Here is a 21386-nt window from a genome sequence, read left to right as displayed (position 1 = left end):
TTCTTGCATGTGCTTTGATTCATGGTTTTGTGTGTCCAGTGTTTTACTTATACGCATGTGTTGTTATAAGGCAGAGAAAATATGACCATATGAATGAATCAAAGATAATCAATAAAGTTTATTAATGTAATTTGGGCAGGGCACCAAGTACTCAAAGGCCCCTGTGGACATCCTCATTCAGATATCACATAGTTGGACATAACATTTTCTTTTTTCTTGATGATAGACTTTTGAAGGAGAAATGGCAATATTACCTCAGTAATTTAGGAGTAGTGTGGGCCCTAAAATGTGAATAATTTCATGGTTAAAGACAGGAGAGGAATGAAACTAGGTTATTTGGAATCTTTTAGCTTTAGAAGGTGAAGCCTAGAGACAAGTTTACTTTTTCAACTGCCTTCTTGAAAGCACTTTTAACCTCCTTATTTCTTAAACTATAGACCAGGGGGTTCAGCATGGGGATGACCATGGTATAGAACACAGATGCGATTTTGTCTACATCCATGGAATGACTGGAGCTGGGCTGGGAGTACATAAAGATGACAGTCCCATAGAAGATGGAGACTGTGGTGAGGTGAGAAGTGCAGGTGGATAAAGCCTTTTGATATCCCTCAGCCGAGTGCATCTTCAGGATGGTGACAAATATGAACAAGTAGGAAACCAAGATAACCAAGAGGGCAAAAAAGATATTGAAGCTTGCCACAAAGACAAGAACTAGCTCACTAACATGTCTATCAGAGCAAGAGAGGGCCATGACTGCTGGAACATCACAGAAAAAGTGATGGACTAGATTGGACCTACAGAAAGAGAGACTGAATGTGTCCCTGATGTGAACAGAGGCATTCAGAAAGCTGTAGACGTAAGAGCCTGCGGCCAGACCCGCACACACACTGGTTGTCATGGTGGTCGTGTAGTGTAGGGGTTTGCACACGGCTGCATAGCGATCATAAGCCATTGATGCCAAGAGGAAATTTTCCACGGTGGCCAGGGCTACAAAAAAGAACATCTGAGCAGCACATGCATTGTAGGAGATGACCTGGTCTCCCATAAGCAGCTCAGCCATCACCTTGGGAGTGACAGCTGTAGAATAGCAAAAGTCCACCAAAGACAGGTTACTAAGGAAAAAGTACATGGGAACGTGAAGACGAGAGTCCATGAGGATCAAAACAATCATCCCCAGGTTTCCAACCACGCTGAAGAGGTAGATGAGAGTAAACACGATGAACAAGGGGACCTGCAGTCCGGGGGCACTGGTGAGTCCCAGCAGGATGAATTCAGTCACCCCTGTATTATTCTCCATGGATTTGGTTTGGGAATCACAAGATGACGCCCTGTAGCAATGAGAAATAAAGGAACAGAGAAATTTAATGGAGAGAAATTGAAACAGATAGATAACTAGGTGATTGGTAGATAGGTAGATGTGTATTATTGCATTATGGCAATAATTATGAATTAAATATTATTCATATAAAATATGCTTTGACAACAAGTTTTAATGCATATTAATACATTATAGAGTTACACATTGTTGAAAATGAAGGGTCTTTATGGTTCATCTCCTACTGTCTAAATTTTATAAACTTGTGAACTGAAATGTGAAAATATAAAGTCTTAATCAAGATGGCATGTCTAGAATGCATATACGTGTCCTTTCGGTTCCTTGAGCCTGGTAAATGCTTACATTCTGTACATTGCTGTTGTGCCAGGAGCTGCCCTGTACACTTCACCTGTGTATCAATTTGCTTTTCTCAATAAGCTTATAAGACTGACTAGTTGTTACCCTCTTTTAGTTTTTGAAGCATAGGGGTTGAGTAATGTATTTAAATTTACAAAATCATTACTGTCAAAGTCAAGTTGTGTACCCAGGAAGAGTCATTCTTCGATCCACTGGTCTGGGACTTTGGGATTAACAGATGCAAATTATGGTATACAGGATAGATAAGCAATAAGATCCTACTGTATAGCACAGAGAACTATATTCAATAGCTTGTGACAAACCATGGTGGAAAAGAACATGAAAAAGAATGTATATGTATAACTGAGTCACTTTACTATACAACAGAAATGAAACAACAGTGTAAATCAACTGTACTTCAAACTCTCGCTCTTTGCAGATGACATGATCCTCTACATAGAAAACCCTAAAGACTACCAGAAAATTACTAGAGCTAATCAGTGAATATAGTAGTCGCAGGATATAAAATTAACACAGAGAAATCCCTTGCGTTCCTATACACTAATAATGAGAAAACAGAAAGGGAAATTAAGGAAACAATACCATTCACCATTGCAACAAAAAGAATAAAATACTTAGGAGTATATCTACCTAAAGAAACAAAAGACCTATACATAGAAAACTATAAAACACTGATGAAAGAAATCAAAGAGGACACAAACAGATGGAGAACCATACCGTGTTCATGGATTGGAAGAATCAATATTGTCAAAATGGCTATTCTACCCAAAGCAATCTATAGATTCAATGCAATCCCTATCAAGCTACCAACGGTATTTTTCACAGAACTAGACCCAAAGAATTTCACAATTTGTATGGAAATACAAAAAACCTCGAATAGCCAAAGTAATCTTGAGAAAGAAGAATGGAACTGGAGGAATCAACCTGCCTGACTTCAGACTCTACTACAAAGCCACAGTCATCAAGACAGTATGGTACTGGCACAAAGACAGAAATATAGATCAATGGAACAGAATAGAAAGCCCAGAGATAAATCCACGAACCTATGGACACCTTATCTTTGACAAAGGAGGCAAGGATATACAATGGAAAAAAGACAACCTCTTTAACAAGTGGTGCTGGGAAAACTGGTCAACCACTTGTAAAAGAATGAAACTAGAACACTTTCTAACACCATACACAAAAATAAACTCAAAATGGATTAAAGATCTAAATGTAAGACCAGAAACTATAAAACTCCTAGAGGAGAACATAGGCAAAACACTCTCCGACATAAATCACAGCAAGATCCTCTATGACCCACCTCCCAGAATATTGGAAATAAAAGCAAAACTAAACAAATGGGACCTAATGAAACTTAAAAGCTTTTGCACTACAAAGGAAACTATAAGTAAGGTGAAAAGACAGCCCTCAGATTGGGAGAAAATAATAGCAAATGAAGAAACAGACAAAGGATTAACCTCAAAAATATACAAGCAACTCCTGCAGCTCAATTCCAGAAAAATAAATGACCCAATCAAAAAATGGGCCAAAGAACTAAACAGACATTTCTCCAAAGAAGACATACAGATGGCTAACAAACACATGAAAAGATGCTCAACATCACTCATTATTAGAGAAATGCAAATCAAAACCACAATGAGGTACCATTACATGCCAGTCAGGATGGCTGCTATCCAAAAGTCTACAAGCAATAAATGCTGGAGAGGGTGTGGAGAAAAGGGAACCCTCTTACACTGTTGGTGGGAATGCAAACTAGTACAGCCGCTATGGAGAAGAGTGTGGCGATTTCTTAAAAAACTGGAAATAGAACTGCCATATGACCCAGCAATCCCACTCCTGGGCATACACACTGAGGAAACCAGATCTGAAAGAGACACGTGCACCCCAATGTTCATCACAGCACTGTTTATAATAGCCAGGACATGGAAGCAACCTAGATGCCCATCAGCAGATGAATGGATAAGGAAGCTGTGGTACATATACACCATGGAATATTACTCAGCCATTAAAAAGAATTCATTTGAATCAGTCCTAATGAGATGGATGAAACTGGAGCCCCTTATACAGAGTGAAGTAAGCCAGAAAGATAAAGAACATTACAGCATACTAACACATATATATGGAATTTAGAAAGATGGTAACGATAACCCTATATGCAAAACAGAAAAAGAGACACAGAAATACAGAACAGACTTTTGAACTCTGTGGGAGAAGGTGAGGGTGGGATGTTTCAAAAGAACAGCATGTATATTATCTATGGTGAAACAGATCACCAGCCCAGGTGGGATGCATGAGACAAGTGCTCCGGCCTGGTGCACTGACCAGGGGAGAGGAATTGGGTGGAGAGGGAGGTGGGAGGGGGATCAGGATGGGGAATACGTGTAAATCTATGGCTGATTCATATCAATGTATGACAAAACCCACTGAAATGTTGTGAAGTAATTAGCCTCCAACTAATAAAAAAAATAAATAAAAATTAAAAAAAAGAAATAAATTAAACTCCCCTCCAATAAATAAATAAATAAAATTGAGTTTTGCTCAATTTGCAACTACTCATTGTCTCCATTGGCCCAAACTCAGTGTTTGGGTTTCCCCGTCAAGTAGCTGAGACACGTATGTGTAATAGATCTAGCGGAGTAACTACAGCACTTGCCAGCAGAGGCAATTCTGAGGGGAAGACATAGCATTGGGTATAAAGCTTGGGTTCTGGGAAGAGATGCATGCAAGTCTTACCATTTGCTACCCAAGAGTCATTAGTTGTAACCTAACTACTTGACCTGGTTTTCTCCATGTACAGAATAACAACACCTCAAGGTAGTATTGTGAGAATTAGATGAAATAATGTATCAAAAAATAAGTCAAATGCTGAGTGCCTAGCATCTCCTGATAAGCATTAGTTGTAATATTGTAATGAGGATGAAATGATAGGCTCTATGTATGAGAAAGGCAGGTGAAATCAGGGATTCGGATGTGGATGAATTCTGAAGTCTTGCAGCCTCTCTTCAACTTTTCCTCACACTCTGTCCACTGAAACGTTTGTGTCTTCCAATGTTTCTCAGTCTGTCGGTTCTCTTCTACCATGAATGGTGAGTGAGTGAAAGTTGCTCAGTTGTGTCCAGCTGTTTGCAACCCCATGGTTGCCAAGCTCTTCTGTCCATGGAATTCTCCAGGCAAGAATACCGGAGTGGGTAGCCTTTCCCTTCTCCAGGGGGTCTTCCCAACCCAGGAATCAAAGCCAGGTCTCCCACTTTGCAGGTGAATTCTTCACTGTCTGAGCCATGAGGGAAGCCCACCTTTTCTTTCAATCCTCAGTAATGTTGTAAGGTGGCTCATGTTGTTACACCCATTTTACCAGTAGGAACACTGAGGACTTGAGCATCCATGTAAAGCTGCACGATTAGTTGTTAGTATGAAAAAGATTCAGGATTCAAGATTCAAATCCAACTGTGACCAAATCAGAAGCCTGTGCTTTCAGCCACCTCACTAGCCGCATTTGTAAACGTGCTAGTAATCATAAGGATGAGATTATGGGGGAAAGGTTACAATAGAGTTAGGATCTCGCTAACTTGATTAGAACACTTCTGTGGTTTAAAGAAAGGTTATTTCACTCTTGTGGTTTTCTTTCTTGCCTCCAATGAGATGACATAGGATAGTAACTAAGATGAGATTAAGACTTAGTAACAGGATCATCTATTTTGTTGTTGTTGTTGTTATTGATTTATAGTAGAACAGCATGACTTTATTCTATACATATCTCTAAACTCCCATGGATGGAAATTTTGACATTCAAACTTCAGCCTCAACTCACTGTTTAAGAAAAAAAAATGTTGAAACCATCTCTTTCTGTGCTCAGATAATTCATAGTAGATATAGCTGCCCCATAGATTTTACATGAATTATACTTCTCACTAAAAATGTATATGAAACATAGAAGCTTACCTTGCTGCTGGAAAAGAAGAGACAGTCAATCCCGAAGAGTGATAATGAAATCAGACATTTAGTCATGGAATAAAGCACATAACCCTAGTAGCTCAGCTGGTAAAGAATCTGCCTGCGATGCAGGGGACCCAGGTTTGATTCCTGGGTCCAGAAGATCCCCTGGCAGAGGAAATCGCAACCCACTCCAGTGTTCTTGCCTGGAGAATCTCACGGACAGAAGAGCCTGGCGGGCTACAGTCCATGGGGTTGCAAGAGTTGGACACGACTTAGTCACTAAAGCACCACTGTTAGATATGCTCTTTATCAGATACTGGTCCAAAGACCCCAAGACCTCAAAGACAAGTAAAGATGGAGGAAGGAACCCAACATGGAGTTAGAAACCTGGATAAAAGCCCCGAATTCACCACTAATTCTGACTATGCTCTTGGAGAAGTCACTTGTCTTCTCCTTGTTTGAAAAACAATTAATAATATTACCTCTTTTCATATATTTCACAGAATTGTGCCTGTAACTAGCAGATGAGGGAAGCTCCGTAAAACATCTTGCTGAGAGGTTATCACTTTAAAGCTGATCAACGTAATTTTACTCTGAGACGTTTTCTCCGGCCACCATAGCAGATCCTCAGGTTCGAGGTCAGAGAGGGCTGCCTGTGTTTGGTAAATGATGGCCAAAGGGGCTCAGCATACATTCTGTGATGTCACATGAATTTATGTTGAGGTTTCAGAGGCTGGCTCATGGGAATCAGAAGGGAGCCACAGAAACACAGAATTCTCTGGGGGTTTCCCCATGAGAGCATTTGTAGCTCTCATCCCATGTTCTTAGGGAAGACAGAAGTAAATTGCTTGTGGGATTATGCTGGATGTATTTATAATGTACACATGTTTTCATATTCATTGCTTGTTCTTCACTTTTTTCCATTTTGTGCTCAAAGTATAATTTACAAACCATTAACATCCATAGCTTTTAGTGTATTATTCTAAGAGCTTGGTTATATTTTATCTGGTCAGGTACCACTGCCACAACTACAATACAGAAGAGTTCTATCACCTTAACAAAAACCCTGAGCTTTTTTATGCCAAGGGCTGATTATCAATGTCTTAAGCTCAAGCACTCAAGTAGAAAGTGAATTCAACTTGCAACCACTTTGTTTTATTCAGGTCCACAATGAATTGCATGATGCTCACTCACATTGGAGAGGGTCATCTGCTTCACTCATTTCACTGATTCAAATGCTGATCTCTTCTACAAACATTGTCACAGTCACAATCAAAAACAGTGTTTAATAACGTATCTGGGCATTCCCTGACCTACTCAAGTTGATACATATAATTAACCATCACAGAGGGACTAGTTATTTTCATTTTGTTGTCGTTTGCTGTCTTGTAGCTATTTCCCCCCTCTTTTACTCTCTTGATATCTTGCTTTGTGCATCACTGACATTTTGTAGTGATAGACTTTGATTCCTTTCTCATTTCTGTTGTGCATCTACTGGTACTGTCTTTGGGATTACCACAATCCAAATCCAAAAGGTCTTGGGGCTTACACAAAACATCTCATAGTTACAACAATCTCTTTTTGACTAGTAACAACTTAACTTCCATCACTTACAAAACTCTGCTCCTATATACCTCTCTTTCTCTTTTCATTACTCATATCACAAATTATATCTTTCCATATTTGGTATCTGGTAATACAAAATTGCAGTTACAGTTATTTTTATCTGTTTATCTCTTATACTCTATGCTAGAATTCAAAGTGATTTACACACTTCAATTACTATATTGCAAGATTCTGTATTTGTCTATATATTTTCCTTTATCAGTGAGTTTTCTATTTTCATATGGCTTTTGCATTGCTCTCTAATGTCTTCTCATTTCAACTTGAAGGACTGCTTTTAGCATTTCCTATCAGGCAGGTCTACCAGTGATGAACTCCTTCCACCTTTTTAAAAGTTGGGAGTAGAATTGACATACAATGTTACATTAGTTTCAGGTGTATAGCATGGTGACTTATACGCATTAAAGATGATCACCACATTAAGTTTAGTTACCATCTCTCTCAATTTAAAGTTTTTATAGTACTATTAACCATATTATCTACTCTGTATACTCCATCCCCAAGACTCATTTTATAATTGGAGATGGTACCTTTTAATCCCTTTCCCCTACTTCAGCAATCCTCCACCCTCTCCTCTCTAGCAACAATTTGTTTGTTCTCTGCATCTATGTTTCTGTTTATCATGCTTGTTCATTTGCTCTGACTTCTGGATAATGAACCTCCATGTTTCTGAAGGGATTTCATTCCTAAGAAAGCTATGCCTTTGTTTAAAAAGTCTGACTAAACATTAAATTGCCTCTAAAATTTCCAAACTGCATGAATGGAAAAATGAAGTTGCTCAGTCGTGTCCGACTCTTTGCGACCCCATGGACTATAGCCCACCAGGCCTCTCCGTCAGTGGGATTTTCCAGGCAAGAGTACTGGAGTGGGTTGCCATTCCCTTCTCTGGGGGATCTTCCCCTGACCCAGGGATTGAACCCGGGTCTCCCGCATTGCATGCAGATGCTTTACCCTCTGAGCCACCAGGGAAACTTGAATGGAAGTAAGCCACAAACAAATATTCTTCAAGGAGGAAAGACCCTTCAACACCACTTCAGAAGTCATAATAAAAATAAAATATTAAGAAAGCAACATTCAAAAAGTTGAACCAGATGCTAAGAAAAGGAATGAAAAATATAATTCTCAATAAAGATACAAATCAATAACTCAGAGTTCGGCGGGGAAGGGGGATGTCTTTGTGGTGCAAGCTCAGAAGAATTTCAGAATTGGCTATCATGTCTTCTATCATTTTATTATTGAGGATCTTCCCCCTTATTATCTTTACGCTGCTTCAGCATTATATCTTGGGTATGTTTATGGGACAAATTAAGTTTTCTTTCCAGGTTACAGGTTGTTGGATCAGAAAGACCCATGTTTGGACTAGATGGGGATGACAAGGTTATTTCTTGGATATGCTGATCATTGAGCGTCTATGGTGATTAACTGGGAATCTAAGTTGTCTCCTGCCAGAAATGTATATGTATATATGAATATATATATAAATTGTTAACTGAAGGAAAATTGCTCTACGGTGTTGTGGTTTCTGCCTTACGATAAGGTTAATCAGCGATAGGTCTACACGTTTCCCCTCGCGCTTGAACCTCCGCCCACCCCGCACTTGCTCTGACCCATCTGAGTGGTCCCAGAGCTCCAGGTCCGGCTCTCTGCGCTGTAAGCAGCGCCCCACCAGCTGTCTGTTTTGCATGTGGTGATGTGTATGTTCCAAAGCTACTCTCTCAATCTGCCCCACCCGCTCCTTCCCCCGCTGCGCCCACAGTCTGTTCTCTATGTCTGCAGGAATATAGCCCTGCAAATGGGTTCATCAGTACTGTTTTTCTAGATTTCCTATATATGTGCTAGTACACAGTATTTGCTTTTCTCTTTCTGACTTACATTGCCAGAAATGTTTATTGGAACTCTACTGAGTCTGTCTCCTCAAAATTCAGAATTCTCTAGTCCAGCCCTCTAGTGTTTCACCCTATTACCTTTAACATATGACTGTCATGTGAGTGATAGTGTCCTTGTCTTGAAACAGAGTTCCCTCCTCTAGCACTTATTTGTCTCTTCATATAAAGATACTTCAGGGGATTTTACTCTACCTTTAATAGAAGTGAAAGAAAGTGAAAGTCACTCCGTCGTGTCCAACTCTGTGATCCCGTGGACTATACAGTCCATGGAATTCTCTAGGCCAGAATATTGGAGTGGGTAGCCTTTCCCTTCTCCAGGGGATCTTCCCAACCCAGGGGTCCAAGCCAGGTCTCCCACATTGCAGGCAGATTCTTTACCAGCTGAGCCACAAGGGAAGCCCAAGAATACTGGCATAGGTAGCCTATCCCTTCTCTAGCAGATCTTCCTGACCCAGGAATCAAACTGGGCTCTCCTGCTTTGTACGCAGATTCTTTACCAACTGAGCTATCAGTAATAGAAGAGTTTGGCCCAATTCTTTAGCACCCACTTATCCAAAAGTTAAAGACTACTAGTAATGTATGGAGATTTTCTTTTTACCACGTCTCTTAAAATATCTGTTATAATCTGCTTATTCAGTTATAGCCATCCCAGTGTATCTGATATATCTCATTGTCATTTTAATTTGTATGATTTATGATCATTTTTTATCTCTTCATGTGGATTTTAGGCACTAATACACCTTTTTCTATAAAATGTAGTTTCAAATTTTCCCCATCTTCAATTGAGACATTTGTTTTCTCATCATTGAGTTGTAAGATTTCTATATTCTCAAAATTATCTTTTTAATTAGATATTTGATTTGCAAACATTTTCTCCAAATTTGTAATTTATTTTTTTAATTTTATAAATGGTGTTTCTTAACATAGAAGCATTCTGAATTTTAATAAAGTTAAAATTATAACTCCAGAACTTCTAATTGCTTTTTTTTATAACTTAATATCTTTGTTGATATTCTCTATTAGATGTTGTTGTTGTTTAGTTGCTAAGTCAAATCCAACTCTTTGCGACCCTCATGGACTATAGCCCTCCAGGCTCCTCTGTCCATGGGACTTTCCAGGCAAGAATACTGGAGTGGGTTGCCATTTTCTTCTCCAGGGGATCTTCCTGACCCAGGGATCGAGTCCACGTCTCCTCCATCTCCTTCATTGGCAGGCGGATTCTTTACTGCTGAGCCACTAGGGACGCCCAGTCTCTATTAGATGAGTCACTGTAATCACGTGTGTTGGTGTGTGCTGTTGCCTCATTCCTGTCTGACTCTTTGGGACCCTATGAACTGCAGCCTGACTGGCTCCTCTGTCCATGGGATTCTCCAGGCAAGAATACTGGAGTGGGTTGCCATTTCCTCTTACAGGGGATCTTCCTGACTCAGGGATCGGACCTGCATCTCTATGTCTCCTGCCATAGCAGGCGGGTTCTTTACCACTGCACCACCTGTAATTTTCCTTCAATTCTTTACCTATTGTTTCCCTCAGTTCTTTGAAAGTATATAGACACTCTCAGAGAGTTTCTGTTGACTACCTTTTCATATTTTCCTCCAAATTTTCATGATCCACATTTGTGTGTGTGTGTGTTAAATAAATGGACACTTTAGATAATATAGTGTTGAAATTGCATTCTGACTAGCTTGTAATTGTTTGATATTTGCTTTTGTTTGTTTAGTGACCTGTGTGGGCTAATTTTAGGGTCTGTTTCCCTGTGCTGTAGAGCCACTGAAGTCTCTGCCCAGTCTTCAAAAATCCCATTTTTATTTACAAGCTTGTCATCTTTGGGGTTGCAACTGTAGTACTGGTCAACCAATAGTCAGAGTCTTCCTTATACACATTTTGATAAGAGGGTCTGAATGTGTGGACTGGGGACCATATCCGAAATTTGCCCAGTTGACAAATCTTGCTTTGGCTTTTGTTTTCTGTTTGTGCAGGTCCTCAAGGTCAGTTGGAATAAGTAATTGGTATCTGCTCTGTTCTTTCCTCGTAGCTCAGTTGGTAAAGAATCTGCCTGCAGTACAGGAGACCCAGGTTCGATACTTTGGTCAGGAAAATCCCCTGGAGAAGGAAATGGCAACCCACTCCAGTATTCTTGCCTGGAGAATCCCATGGACAGAGGAGCCTGGTGGTCTACAGTCCGTGGGGTCGCAAGAGTCAGACATGACTTAGCGACTAAACCACCAACTGTTTTTTCATAATCTTGAACATGACCGTAACCTTCTCAATATCCAGGAAAATGTCAGAACTTCTTAAAGGCCATGTATCATTTTCTAGATATCATTAAAAACTTTAATTTTTCCGCTACTTCTGAACAATATCACAGCTTTAGACACCTGTGGTTTGGCCTTCTCCAGTAGTTCTACCAGTTGCTATTGGAACCCATAGACCTCTCTGAGTTCTCTAAACAGTGTAACTTCCTCCCAGCCTTAGCACTTTCACTCAGTTGCTTCGTTCTGTCAGGAACACTCAACCCTGGTGTAGACAGTAGTAAGGGCTGGCCATGGCAGGAAGGAACAGAGATACTTTACCAGTGGGAATGCAAATGGTATGTTACATTTTTTAAAAGTTGTCAGTCTTAGAAAGTCAAACATAAATTTACCCCATCAGCCAACAATTCCACTTAAAGGTATTTACTCAAGTGAAACGCAAACCCAGAACTGTGTTGTTCAAACACAGAACTATATGCAAATGTTTATAGCAGATTTAACTGTAATCAATAAAACTAGAAATAAACAACCTGGTTAGATCCGTATAATAGAATAGTACTTGATAATAAAAAATAACAATCTACTGATATGAGCAACAAAAGGTTGAATGTATTATGTGTTATCCCAGATGAGAGTAGCCAGACCCCAAAAGCTACATGTTGTATGATTTCACTTGTATTTCTTACAAAGGAACAGTTATATGACAAATTCAGGTTCAAGGATCTGGGAGTGGCAGGAGAGTTTCACTGAGAAAGAGCAGAGAAATTTGAGGGCAGACAAGACTGTTCTTTATTTTTATTGTGTTGGTGGTTACATGATCACACACATTTGTCCAAACTCTCAGAACTGTACACTAAAATATGAAGTTGCAAATAAATTACACTTAAACTGAAAAAAAAGAAAGAAATGACAAGAAAATAATGTAAATATATCTGTGTGCTGCTGGCTCAGGAAGTCAAGCTCGTCCTCAAGGCGATTTAATTGCTTCTTTCTGAAGAAAGTGGAACGAGAGCTCTGGCTATCCTCACGGGGGCTTGTCCTGAGAGAAGCTCCAGGTCCCTAACATTCCCTCCTGGCTCCCATTCATCAGCTTCTAACACCCCCAAATAGTTCTCCTTGACATCACTTTAGGAGGAACAGACTACTTACGGAACCTCTCTGGTCATTTATTTACTCATCTGAATGTGAATAATTGTTAGTACACATAAAGGCCTTCCTCAAAACAGGATTTTCTGTGGGTCTGCAAACACTGACAGGGAAAACCCCCAAGATAGATATTATATGGAATGCAGTCAAAATGGCAACTTACTGAGCTGTATTATAGACCTTCTTTCATTAGCTCCTCGTGGTCACAAGTCGGTGAACTATGCTGATGTGTCAACCATATTGTATCTATTTCACAAAAGTTTCGTCTAAGGTAAGTGACAATTATAAGAACACCTTTTATCTATTTATTTATTTTTCTGAGAGTTGGTGATGGACAGGGAGGCCTGGCATGCTGCGGTTCATGGGGTCGCAAAGAGTCAGACACGACTGAGCGACTGAACTGAACTGAACTGAAAGAAGTCTGGACTGATAAGGACACCTTTTGATTAGCGTCACAGAGAGAGCTTCTTCAACAGAATTTTTAAATTCTACCCTGAAAGAGCTTCAGATCAGACTGAAAATTCAGGATTTGCAGCCTCTTTTTTCAAGAGACAGGTAAGCTTCTGTATTCCATATACATTTTGAGCAAGAAGTGTAATACGTGTAAAAGCAGTCATGAAGCTGATCCTATGAGCTATTTGAGCTCAAGCTGGAATGTCATTAACATTTTCCTGAAAAAACTGGGATAGAGGCAAATTACAAAATAATTCCACTGGTTGGAAGTTCAGTTATGCTCATGAAGCTCTACATCATGCTCCTAAAGATGATGGACAAAAACAGTAGGTGATGCTCTGACTGAGGAGGCGGTAATTTCATTGTTTTCTATCTTCTCATGTCATTGTGGTGGAAGCTTACAATGTTTGAATTAACAGTTTAGATTCCAGAAGAGTCCTCATTAGATTTTTTTAGATCTGTATGCTATTTTCTATTCTTTACCTCACAATCTCACCCTTTTCAGAAAAGTTGACGGAGCAGTCATTCAGAAGCATTTATTTCATTTAAATCTTAGATTTATGTTGTATTAGATATGTAATTTAGGAAATACCTTCTCAAATTCTCATTTTTAGTATCTCTAAAACATTCATAATGGAGTTAACATTTACCGTGAAGATTGAGACAATCTATAATATCTAAATATATAATTCTCTTATTAAAGATCATAGGACCCAGTGTATGCTATAAATTGTTATAGGTTATTTTACCATGTTTGTCAGAAATTGGTAAGCACAAATGCCTTTAGAGATTAGGAATGGAAACTTAAATAGCAGCATGGACAGAGAAAGATTTTAGAGACAAGTGCTGCCAGAGAATGAACATACTTCCAATGCTCCAAATCTAAATTAAAGAGTTAAAACATGGGACTTACCCCAGAAGAGGTGCAGGCTAGAATTAAACTCCTGGTCCATCATTTATCAACCCTATATTTCTGTGACCCAGCCAATGAATGAGAGTGAAGTGAGTAAAAATGAGTTTTAGAGAAGAAAACTCCTTCAAATATGGATCACAAGGAAAAATAAGCAAGATAGGCCGAACATCCTTGAATTTTCTTATAAAATGCCTGTCGTTGTTAAGTCACTAAGTCATGTTGAAATCTTTTGCAACCCCATGGACTGCTCTGTCCATGGGATTTTCCAGCCAAGAATGCTGGAGAGGGTTGCCACTGCTTACTCCAAGGGATCTTCCCCATCCAGGGATCGAAACAGCACTTTCTGCATTGACAGGTTCATCACCAGGGAAGCCCTAAAATGTCTGGGATAGAGTAAGAAATCCTGGAGGGCACAGGAAAGACTAAATGAACTCATGTGTGAGGAAAGGCATATTGAGAAATAAGTCCAGACTTCAAACTCACCCATATTTTGAGACCCTGAAAAGCACCATCCACCTTTCCTAAACTAAGATGGAGATCATCATTTCATGGTAACGATAACATAACAATTTATCAGGATTTGCTTTGTTATCATCCTCCTGCCATGTAGGATACCTGTGTTCGATCCCTGGGTTGGGAAGATCCCCTGGAGAAGGGAACAGCTCAGTTCAGTTCAGTTCAGTTGCTTAGTCCTGTCTGACTGTGACCCCATGAATCGCAGCACAAAAAGCCTCCCTGTCCATCACCAACTCCCGGAGCTTACTCAAACTCATGTCCATCAAGTCAGTGATGCCATCCAACCATCTCATCCTCTGTCGTCCGCTTCTCCTCCTGTGCTCAGTCTTTCCCAGCATCAGAGTCTTTTCCAATGAGTCAGCTCTTCGCATGAGGTGGCCAAAGTATTGGAGTTTCAGCTTCAGCATCAGTCCTTCCAATGAACACCCAGAACTGATCTCCTTTAGGATGGACTGGTTGGATCTCCTTGCAGTCCAAGGGGCTCTCAAGGGTCTTCTCCAACACCATACTTCAAAAGCATCAATTTTTTGGCACTCAGCTTTCTTCACAATCCAACTCTCACATCCATACATGACCACTGGAAAAACCATAGCCTTGACCAGATGGACCTTTGTTGGCAAAGTAATTTCTTTGCTTTTTAATATTCTATCTAGGTTAGTCATAACTTTCCTTCCAAGGAGCAAGCATCTTTTAATTTCATGGCTGCAGTCATCATCTGCAGTGATTTTGGAGCCCCCCCAAATAAAGTCTCTTACTGTTTCAGTTATTTCCCCATCTATTTGCCATGAAGTGATGGGACAAGATGCTTTAAGCCAAATTTTTCACTCTTTTCTTTCACTTTCATCAAGAGGCTCTTTAGTTCTTCTTCACCTTCTGCCATAAGTGTGGTGTCATCTTCATGTTTGAGGTTATTGATATTTCTCCCAGCAATCTTGATTTCAGCTTCTGCTTCATCTAGCCAGGCATTTTGCCTGACATGTGAGTTAAATAAGCAGGGTGAAAACACACAGCCTTGACGTACTCCTTTTCCTATTTGGAGCAAGTCTGATGGTCCATGTCCAGTTTTAACTGTTGCTTCCTGACTTGCATACAAATTTCTCAAGAGGCAAGTCAGGTGGCCTGTTATTCCCATCTCTTTAAGAATTTCCCACAGTTTGTTGTGATCCACACAGTCAAAAGCTTTGGCATAGTCAATAAAGCAGAAGCAGATGTTTTTCTGGAAACTCTCTTGCTTTTTCCATGATCCATTGGATGTTGGCAATTTGATCTCTGGTTCCTCTGTCTTTTCTAATACAGCTTGAACATCTAGAAATTCACGGTTCATGTACTGTTGAAGCCTGGCTTGGAGAATTTTGAGCATTACTTTGCTAGCGTGTGAGATGAGTGCAATTGTGCAGCAGTTTGAACATTATTTGGCATTGCCTTTATTTGGGATTGGAATGAAAACTGATCTTTTCCAGTCCTGTGGCTACTGCTGAGTTTCCTAGATTTGCTGGCATATTGAGTGCAGCATTTTCCCAGCATCATCTTTTAGTATTTTAAATAGCTCAACTGGAATTCCATCACTTTCACTTGCTTTGTTTGTAGTGATGCTTCCTAAGGCCCACCTGACTTCACATTCCAGGATATCTGGCTCTAGGTGAGTGATCACACCATCGGGATTATCTGGGTCATGAAGATCTTTTTTGTACAGTTCTTCTGTGTATTCTTTCCACCTCTTCTTAGTCTCTTCTGCTTCTGTTAGGTCCATACCATTTGTGTCCTTTATTGAGCCCATCTTTGCATGAAATGTTCCCTTGGTATCTCTCATTTTCTCAAAGAGATCTCTAGTCTTTCCCATTCTATTGTTTTCCTCTATTTCTTTGCATTGATCACTTAGGAAGGCTTTCTTTTATCTCCTTGGTATTCTTTGGAACTCTGCATTAAAATGGATATATCTTTCCTTTGCCTTTAGCTTCTCTTCTTTTCTCAGCTATTTGTGAGACCTCCACAGACAACCATTTTGCCTTTTTGCATTTCTTCTTCTTGGAGATGGTCTTGATAACTACCTCCTGTACAATGCTACAAACCTCCGTTCATAGTTCATCAGGCACTCTGTCTATGAGATCTAATCCCTTGAATCTGTTTCTCACTCCCAGTGTATGTTCATAAGAGATTTGATTCAGGTCATACCTGAATGGTTTAGTGGTTTTCCCTACTTTCTTCAATTTAAGTCTAAATTTGGCAAAAAGGCGTTCATGATCTGAGCAGTTCAGTTGCTCAGTCAGCTCCCAGTCTTGTTTTTGCTGACTTTATAGAGCTTCTCCATCTTTGGCTGCAAAGAATGTAATCAATTTGATTTCGGTATTGACCATCTGGTGATATCCATGTGTAGAGTCTTCTCTTGTGTTGTTGGAAGAGAGTGTTTGCTATGACCAGTGCATTCTCTTGGCAAAACTCTGTTAGCCTTTGCCCTGATTCATTTTGTACTCAAAGGCCAAATTTGCCTGTTACCCCAGCTATCTCTTGATGTCCTACTTTTACATTCCAGTCCCATATAATGAAAAGGACATCTTTTTTTTTTTTTTTTCTTTCTTTATTAGTTGGAGGCTAATTACCTCACAACATTTCAGTGGGTTTTGTCATACATTGATATGAATCAGCCATGGAGTTACATGTATTCCCCATCCCGATCCCCCCTCCCACCTCCCTCTCCACCCGATTCCTCTGGGTCTTCCCAGTGCACCAGGCCCGAGCACTTGTCTCATGCATCCCACCTGGGCTGGTGATCTGTTTCACCAGGGATAGTATACATGCTGTTCTTTTGAAACATCCCACCCTAGCCTTCTTCCACAGAGTCCAGAAGTCTGTTCCATACATCTGTGTCTCTTTTTCTGTTTTGCATATAGGGTTATCATTACCATCTTTCTAAATTCCATATATATGTGTTAGTATGCTGTAATGTTCTTTATCTTTCTGGCTTACTTCACTCTGTATAATGGGCTCCAATTTCATCCATCTCATTAGAACTGATTCAAATGAATTCTTTTTAATGGCTGAGTAATATTCCATGGTGTATATGTACCACAGCTTCCTTATCCATTCGTCTGCTGATGGGCATCTAGGTTGTTTCCATGTCCTGGCTATTATAAACAGTGCTGCGACGAACATTGGGGTGCATGTGTCTCTTTCAGATCTGGTTTCCTCGGTGTGTATGCCCAAAAGTGGGATTGCTGGGTCATATGGCAGTTCTATTTCCAGTTTTTTAAGAAATCTCCACACTGTTTTCCATAGTGGTTGTACTAGTTTGCATTCCCACCAACAGTGTAAGAGGGTTCCCTTTTCTCCACACCCTCTCCAGCATTTACTGCTTATAGACTTTTGGATAGCAGCCATCCTGACTGGCATGTAATGGTACCCCATTGTGGTTTTGATTTGCATTTCTCTGATAATGAGTGATGTTGAGCATCTTTTCATGTGTTTGTTAGCCATCTGTGTGTCTTCTTTGGAGAAATATCTGTTTAGTTCTTTGGCCCATTTTTTGATTGGGTCATTTATTTTTCTGGAATTGAGCTGCAGGAGTTGCTTGTATATTTTTGAGGTTAATCCTTTGTCTGTTTCTTCATTTGCTATTATTTTCTCCCAATCTGAGGGCTGTCTTTTCACCTTACTTATAGTTTCCTTTGTAGTGCAAAAGCTTTTAAGTTTCATTAGGTCCCATTTGTTTATTTTTGCTTTTATTTCCAATATTCTGGGAGGTGGGTCATAGAGGATCTTGCTGTGATTTATGTCGGAGAGTGTTTTGCCTATGTTCTCCTCTAGGAGTTTTATAGTTTCTGGTCTTACATTTAGATCTTTAATCCATTTTGAGTTTATTTTTGTGTATGGTGTTAGAAAGTGTTCTAGTTTCATTCTTTTACAAGTGGTTGACCAGTTTTCCCAGCACCACTTGTTAAAGAGGTTGTCTTTTTCCATTGTATATCCTTGCCTCCTTTGTCAAAGATAAGGTGTCCATAAGTTTGTGGATTTATCTCTGGGCTTTCTATTCTGTTCCATTGATCTATATTTCTGTCTTTGTGCCAGTACCATACTGTCTTGATGACTGTGGCTTTGTAGTATAGTCTGAAGTCAGGCAAAGCTAAAAGCTGGTTTTTTGAAAAAATAAACAAAATTGACAAACCATTAGCAAGACTCATTAAGAAACAAAGAGAGAAGAACCAAATTAACAAAATTAGAAATGAAAATGGAGAGATCACAACAGACAACACTGAAATACAAAGGATCATAAGAGACTACTACCAGCAGCTCTATGCCAATAAAATTGACAACTTGGATGAAATGGACAAATTCTTAGAAAAGTATAACTTTCCAAAACTGAACCAGGAAGAAATAGAAGATCTTAACAGACCCATCACAAGCAAGGAAATTGAAACTGTAATCAAAAATCTTCCAGCAAACAAAAGCCCAGGACCAGATGGCTTCACAACTGAATCCTACCAAAAATTTAGAGAAAAGCTAACACCTATGTTACTCAAACTCTTCCAGAAAATTGCAGAAGAAGGTAAATTTCCAAACTCATCCTATGAGGCCACCATCACCCTAATTCCAAAACCAGACAAAGATGCCACAAAGAAAGAAAACTACACACCAATATCACTCATGAACATAGATGCAAAAATCCTTAACAAAATTCTAGCAAACAGAATCCAACAACATATTAAAAAAATCATACACCATGACCAAGTGGGCTTTATCCCAGGAATGCAACGATTCTTTAATATCTGCAAATCAATCAATGTAATACACCACATTAACAAATTGAAAGATAAAAACCATATGATTATCTCAATAGATGCAGAGAAAGCCTTTGACAAAATTCAACACTCATTTATGATTAAAACTCTCCAAAAAGCAGGAATAGAAGGAATATACCTCAACATGATAAAAGCTATATATGACAAACCCACAGCAAGTATCACCCTCAATGGTGAAAAATTGAAAGCACTTCTGCTGAAATCAGGAACAAGACAAGGGTGCCCACTCTCACCACTACTATTCAACATAGTGTTGGAAGTTTTGGCCACAGCAATCAGAGCAGAAAATGAAGTAAAAGGAATCCAGATAGGAAAAGAAGAAGTGAAACTCTCACTGTTTGCAGATGACATGATCCTCTACATAGAAAACCCTAAAGACTACCAGAAAATTACTAGAGCTAATCAGCGAATATAGTAAAGTCGCAAGATATAAAATTAACACAGAGAAATCCCTTGCATTCCTATACACTAACAATGAAAAAACAGAAAGAGAAATTAAGGAAACAATACCATTCACCATTGCAACAAAAAGAATAAAATACTTAGGAGTATATCTACCTAAAGAAACAAAAGACCTATACATAGAAAACTATAAAACACTGATGAAAGAAATCAAAGAGGACACAAACAGATGGAGAAACATACCGTGTTTATGGATTGGAAGAATCAATATTGTCAAAATGGCTATTCTACCCAAAGCAATCTATAGATTCAATGCAATCCCTATCAAGCTACCAACGGTATTTTTCACAAACTAGAACAAATAATTTCACAATTTGTATGGAAATACAAAAAACCTCAAATAGCCAAAGTAATCTTGAGAAAGAAGAATGGAACTGGAGGACATCTTTTTTGAGTGTTAGTTCTAGAAGATCTTGTAGGTCTTCATAGAGCCGTTCAACTTCAGCTTCTTCAGCTTTAGTGGTTGGAGCATAGACTTGGATTACTGTGATACTGAATGGTTTGCCTTGGAAATGAACAGAGATCATTCTGTTGTTTTTGAAATTGCCTTCAAGTACTGCATTTCGGACCTTTTGTTGACTACCCACTGCACTAATCTGGCCTGGAGAATTCCATGGACCATAGGGTTGCAAAGAATCAGACAGGACTAGTGACTTTCACTTTCATAGCAACACCCTAATTGTGCTTTTAAAAAATATATTACCTCATTTAACTGTTATAATAACTGTTTTTTAAGGACCTAATTACCACATCATTTTATAGAGACAATGAGGCTCAAAGATGTTATTTCTCGAATAATGTCTCCTAGGTTTTAAATTACAAAGCTGCTTTTGAACACATATGCACCTCTTTTCAGAACCCAAGCTCAACATTCCATGGCACACTTTCATTTTAGAATTGCCTCTTTGGCTATGTATGGCTCTATGATATGCAATGAATAAATAAATATAAGTGTTAGTTAAAAATAAATTCAATTAAATTTCAGGAGCATGTGTCCTGGAAATCACTCTGCCTGGGTCCAAAGCTTGACTCTGTCAGTTGGTAGTCAGATAAACTTGCTCAAAACACTTAACCTTTTGTAGGTTTGTTGAGAGGATTAAGCATATTTAAGCATATGAAACTTAAATGTGTACTTGGAGTGAGCACTGTATAAACATAACCTGTTGATAGATTCAAGTAATCTGATTTGGAAGATGTGTTTATGGCAAATGTGTGATCAGTCAGTTCAGTTCAGTTCAGTAGTTCAGTCGTGTCCAACTCTGTGACCCCATGGACAGTAGCACACCAGGCCTCCATGTCCATCACCAACTCCTGGAGTTTACTCAAACTCATGTCCATTGAGTTGGTGATGTCATCCAACCACCTCATCCTCTGTCATTCCCTTCTCCTCCCACCTTCAATCTTTCCCCACATCAGGGTCTTTTCAAATTACCTTCTTTGCATCAGGTGGTCAAAGTATTGTGTGATATAAGACAAATAATAATCTCTCTCTGCACCTCAGTTTGTTCATTTGCTCAAGTGGGAAATTGACAATGTAATCTGCATGGATCTTTCAGCTTCAACAAACAGCATATAACTGTTAGATAATTCATTTGCTAAGTTTTTTATTCCACTCTATGCTTTATTTTTATCCTACGTTTTTTGACTTTTGAGTCTTCGTTGCTGCTCACAGGCTTTCTAGAGTTGTGGTGAGTGGGGCTACTTTGTAGCTGT

The 21386-nt window shown here is 39.3% G+C and overlaps 1 protein-coding gene across 1 annotated transcript; it reads right to left on the bottom strand.

Moving 5' to 3' along the window:
- Positions 1–352: 352 nt before the first annotated feature.
- LOC122449858 (olfactory receptor 5B3-like) lies at positions 353–1297 on the bottom strand. The gene has a single exon (XM_043481901.1). It carries the CDS (start codon positions 1295–1297, stop codon positions 353–355), a length of 945 nt encoding a protein of 314 aa, XP_043337836.1.
- Between the last annotated feature and the right edge of the window lie 20089 nt (positions 1298–21386).

This window comes from Cervus canadensis, chromosome 11 (genome assembly GCF_019320065.1).
Source record: "Cervus canadensis isolate Bull #8, Minnesota chromosome 11, ASM1932006v1, whole genome shotgun sequence".
Classification (NCBI taxonomy): domain Eukaryota; kingdom Metazoa; phylum Chordata; class Mammalia; order Artiodactyla; family Cervidae; genus Cervus; species Cervus canadensis.
This window is presented reverse-complemented; position numbering and strand designations above follow the sequence as displayed.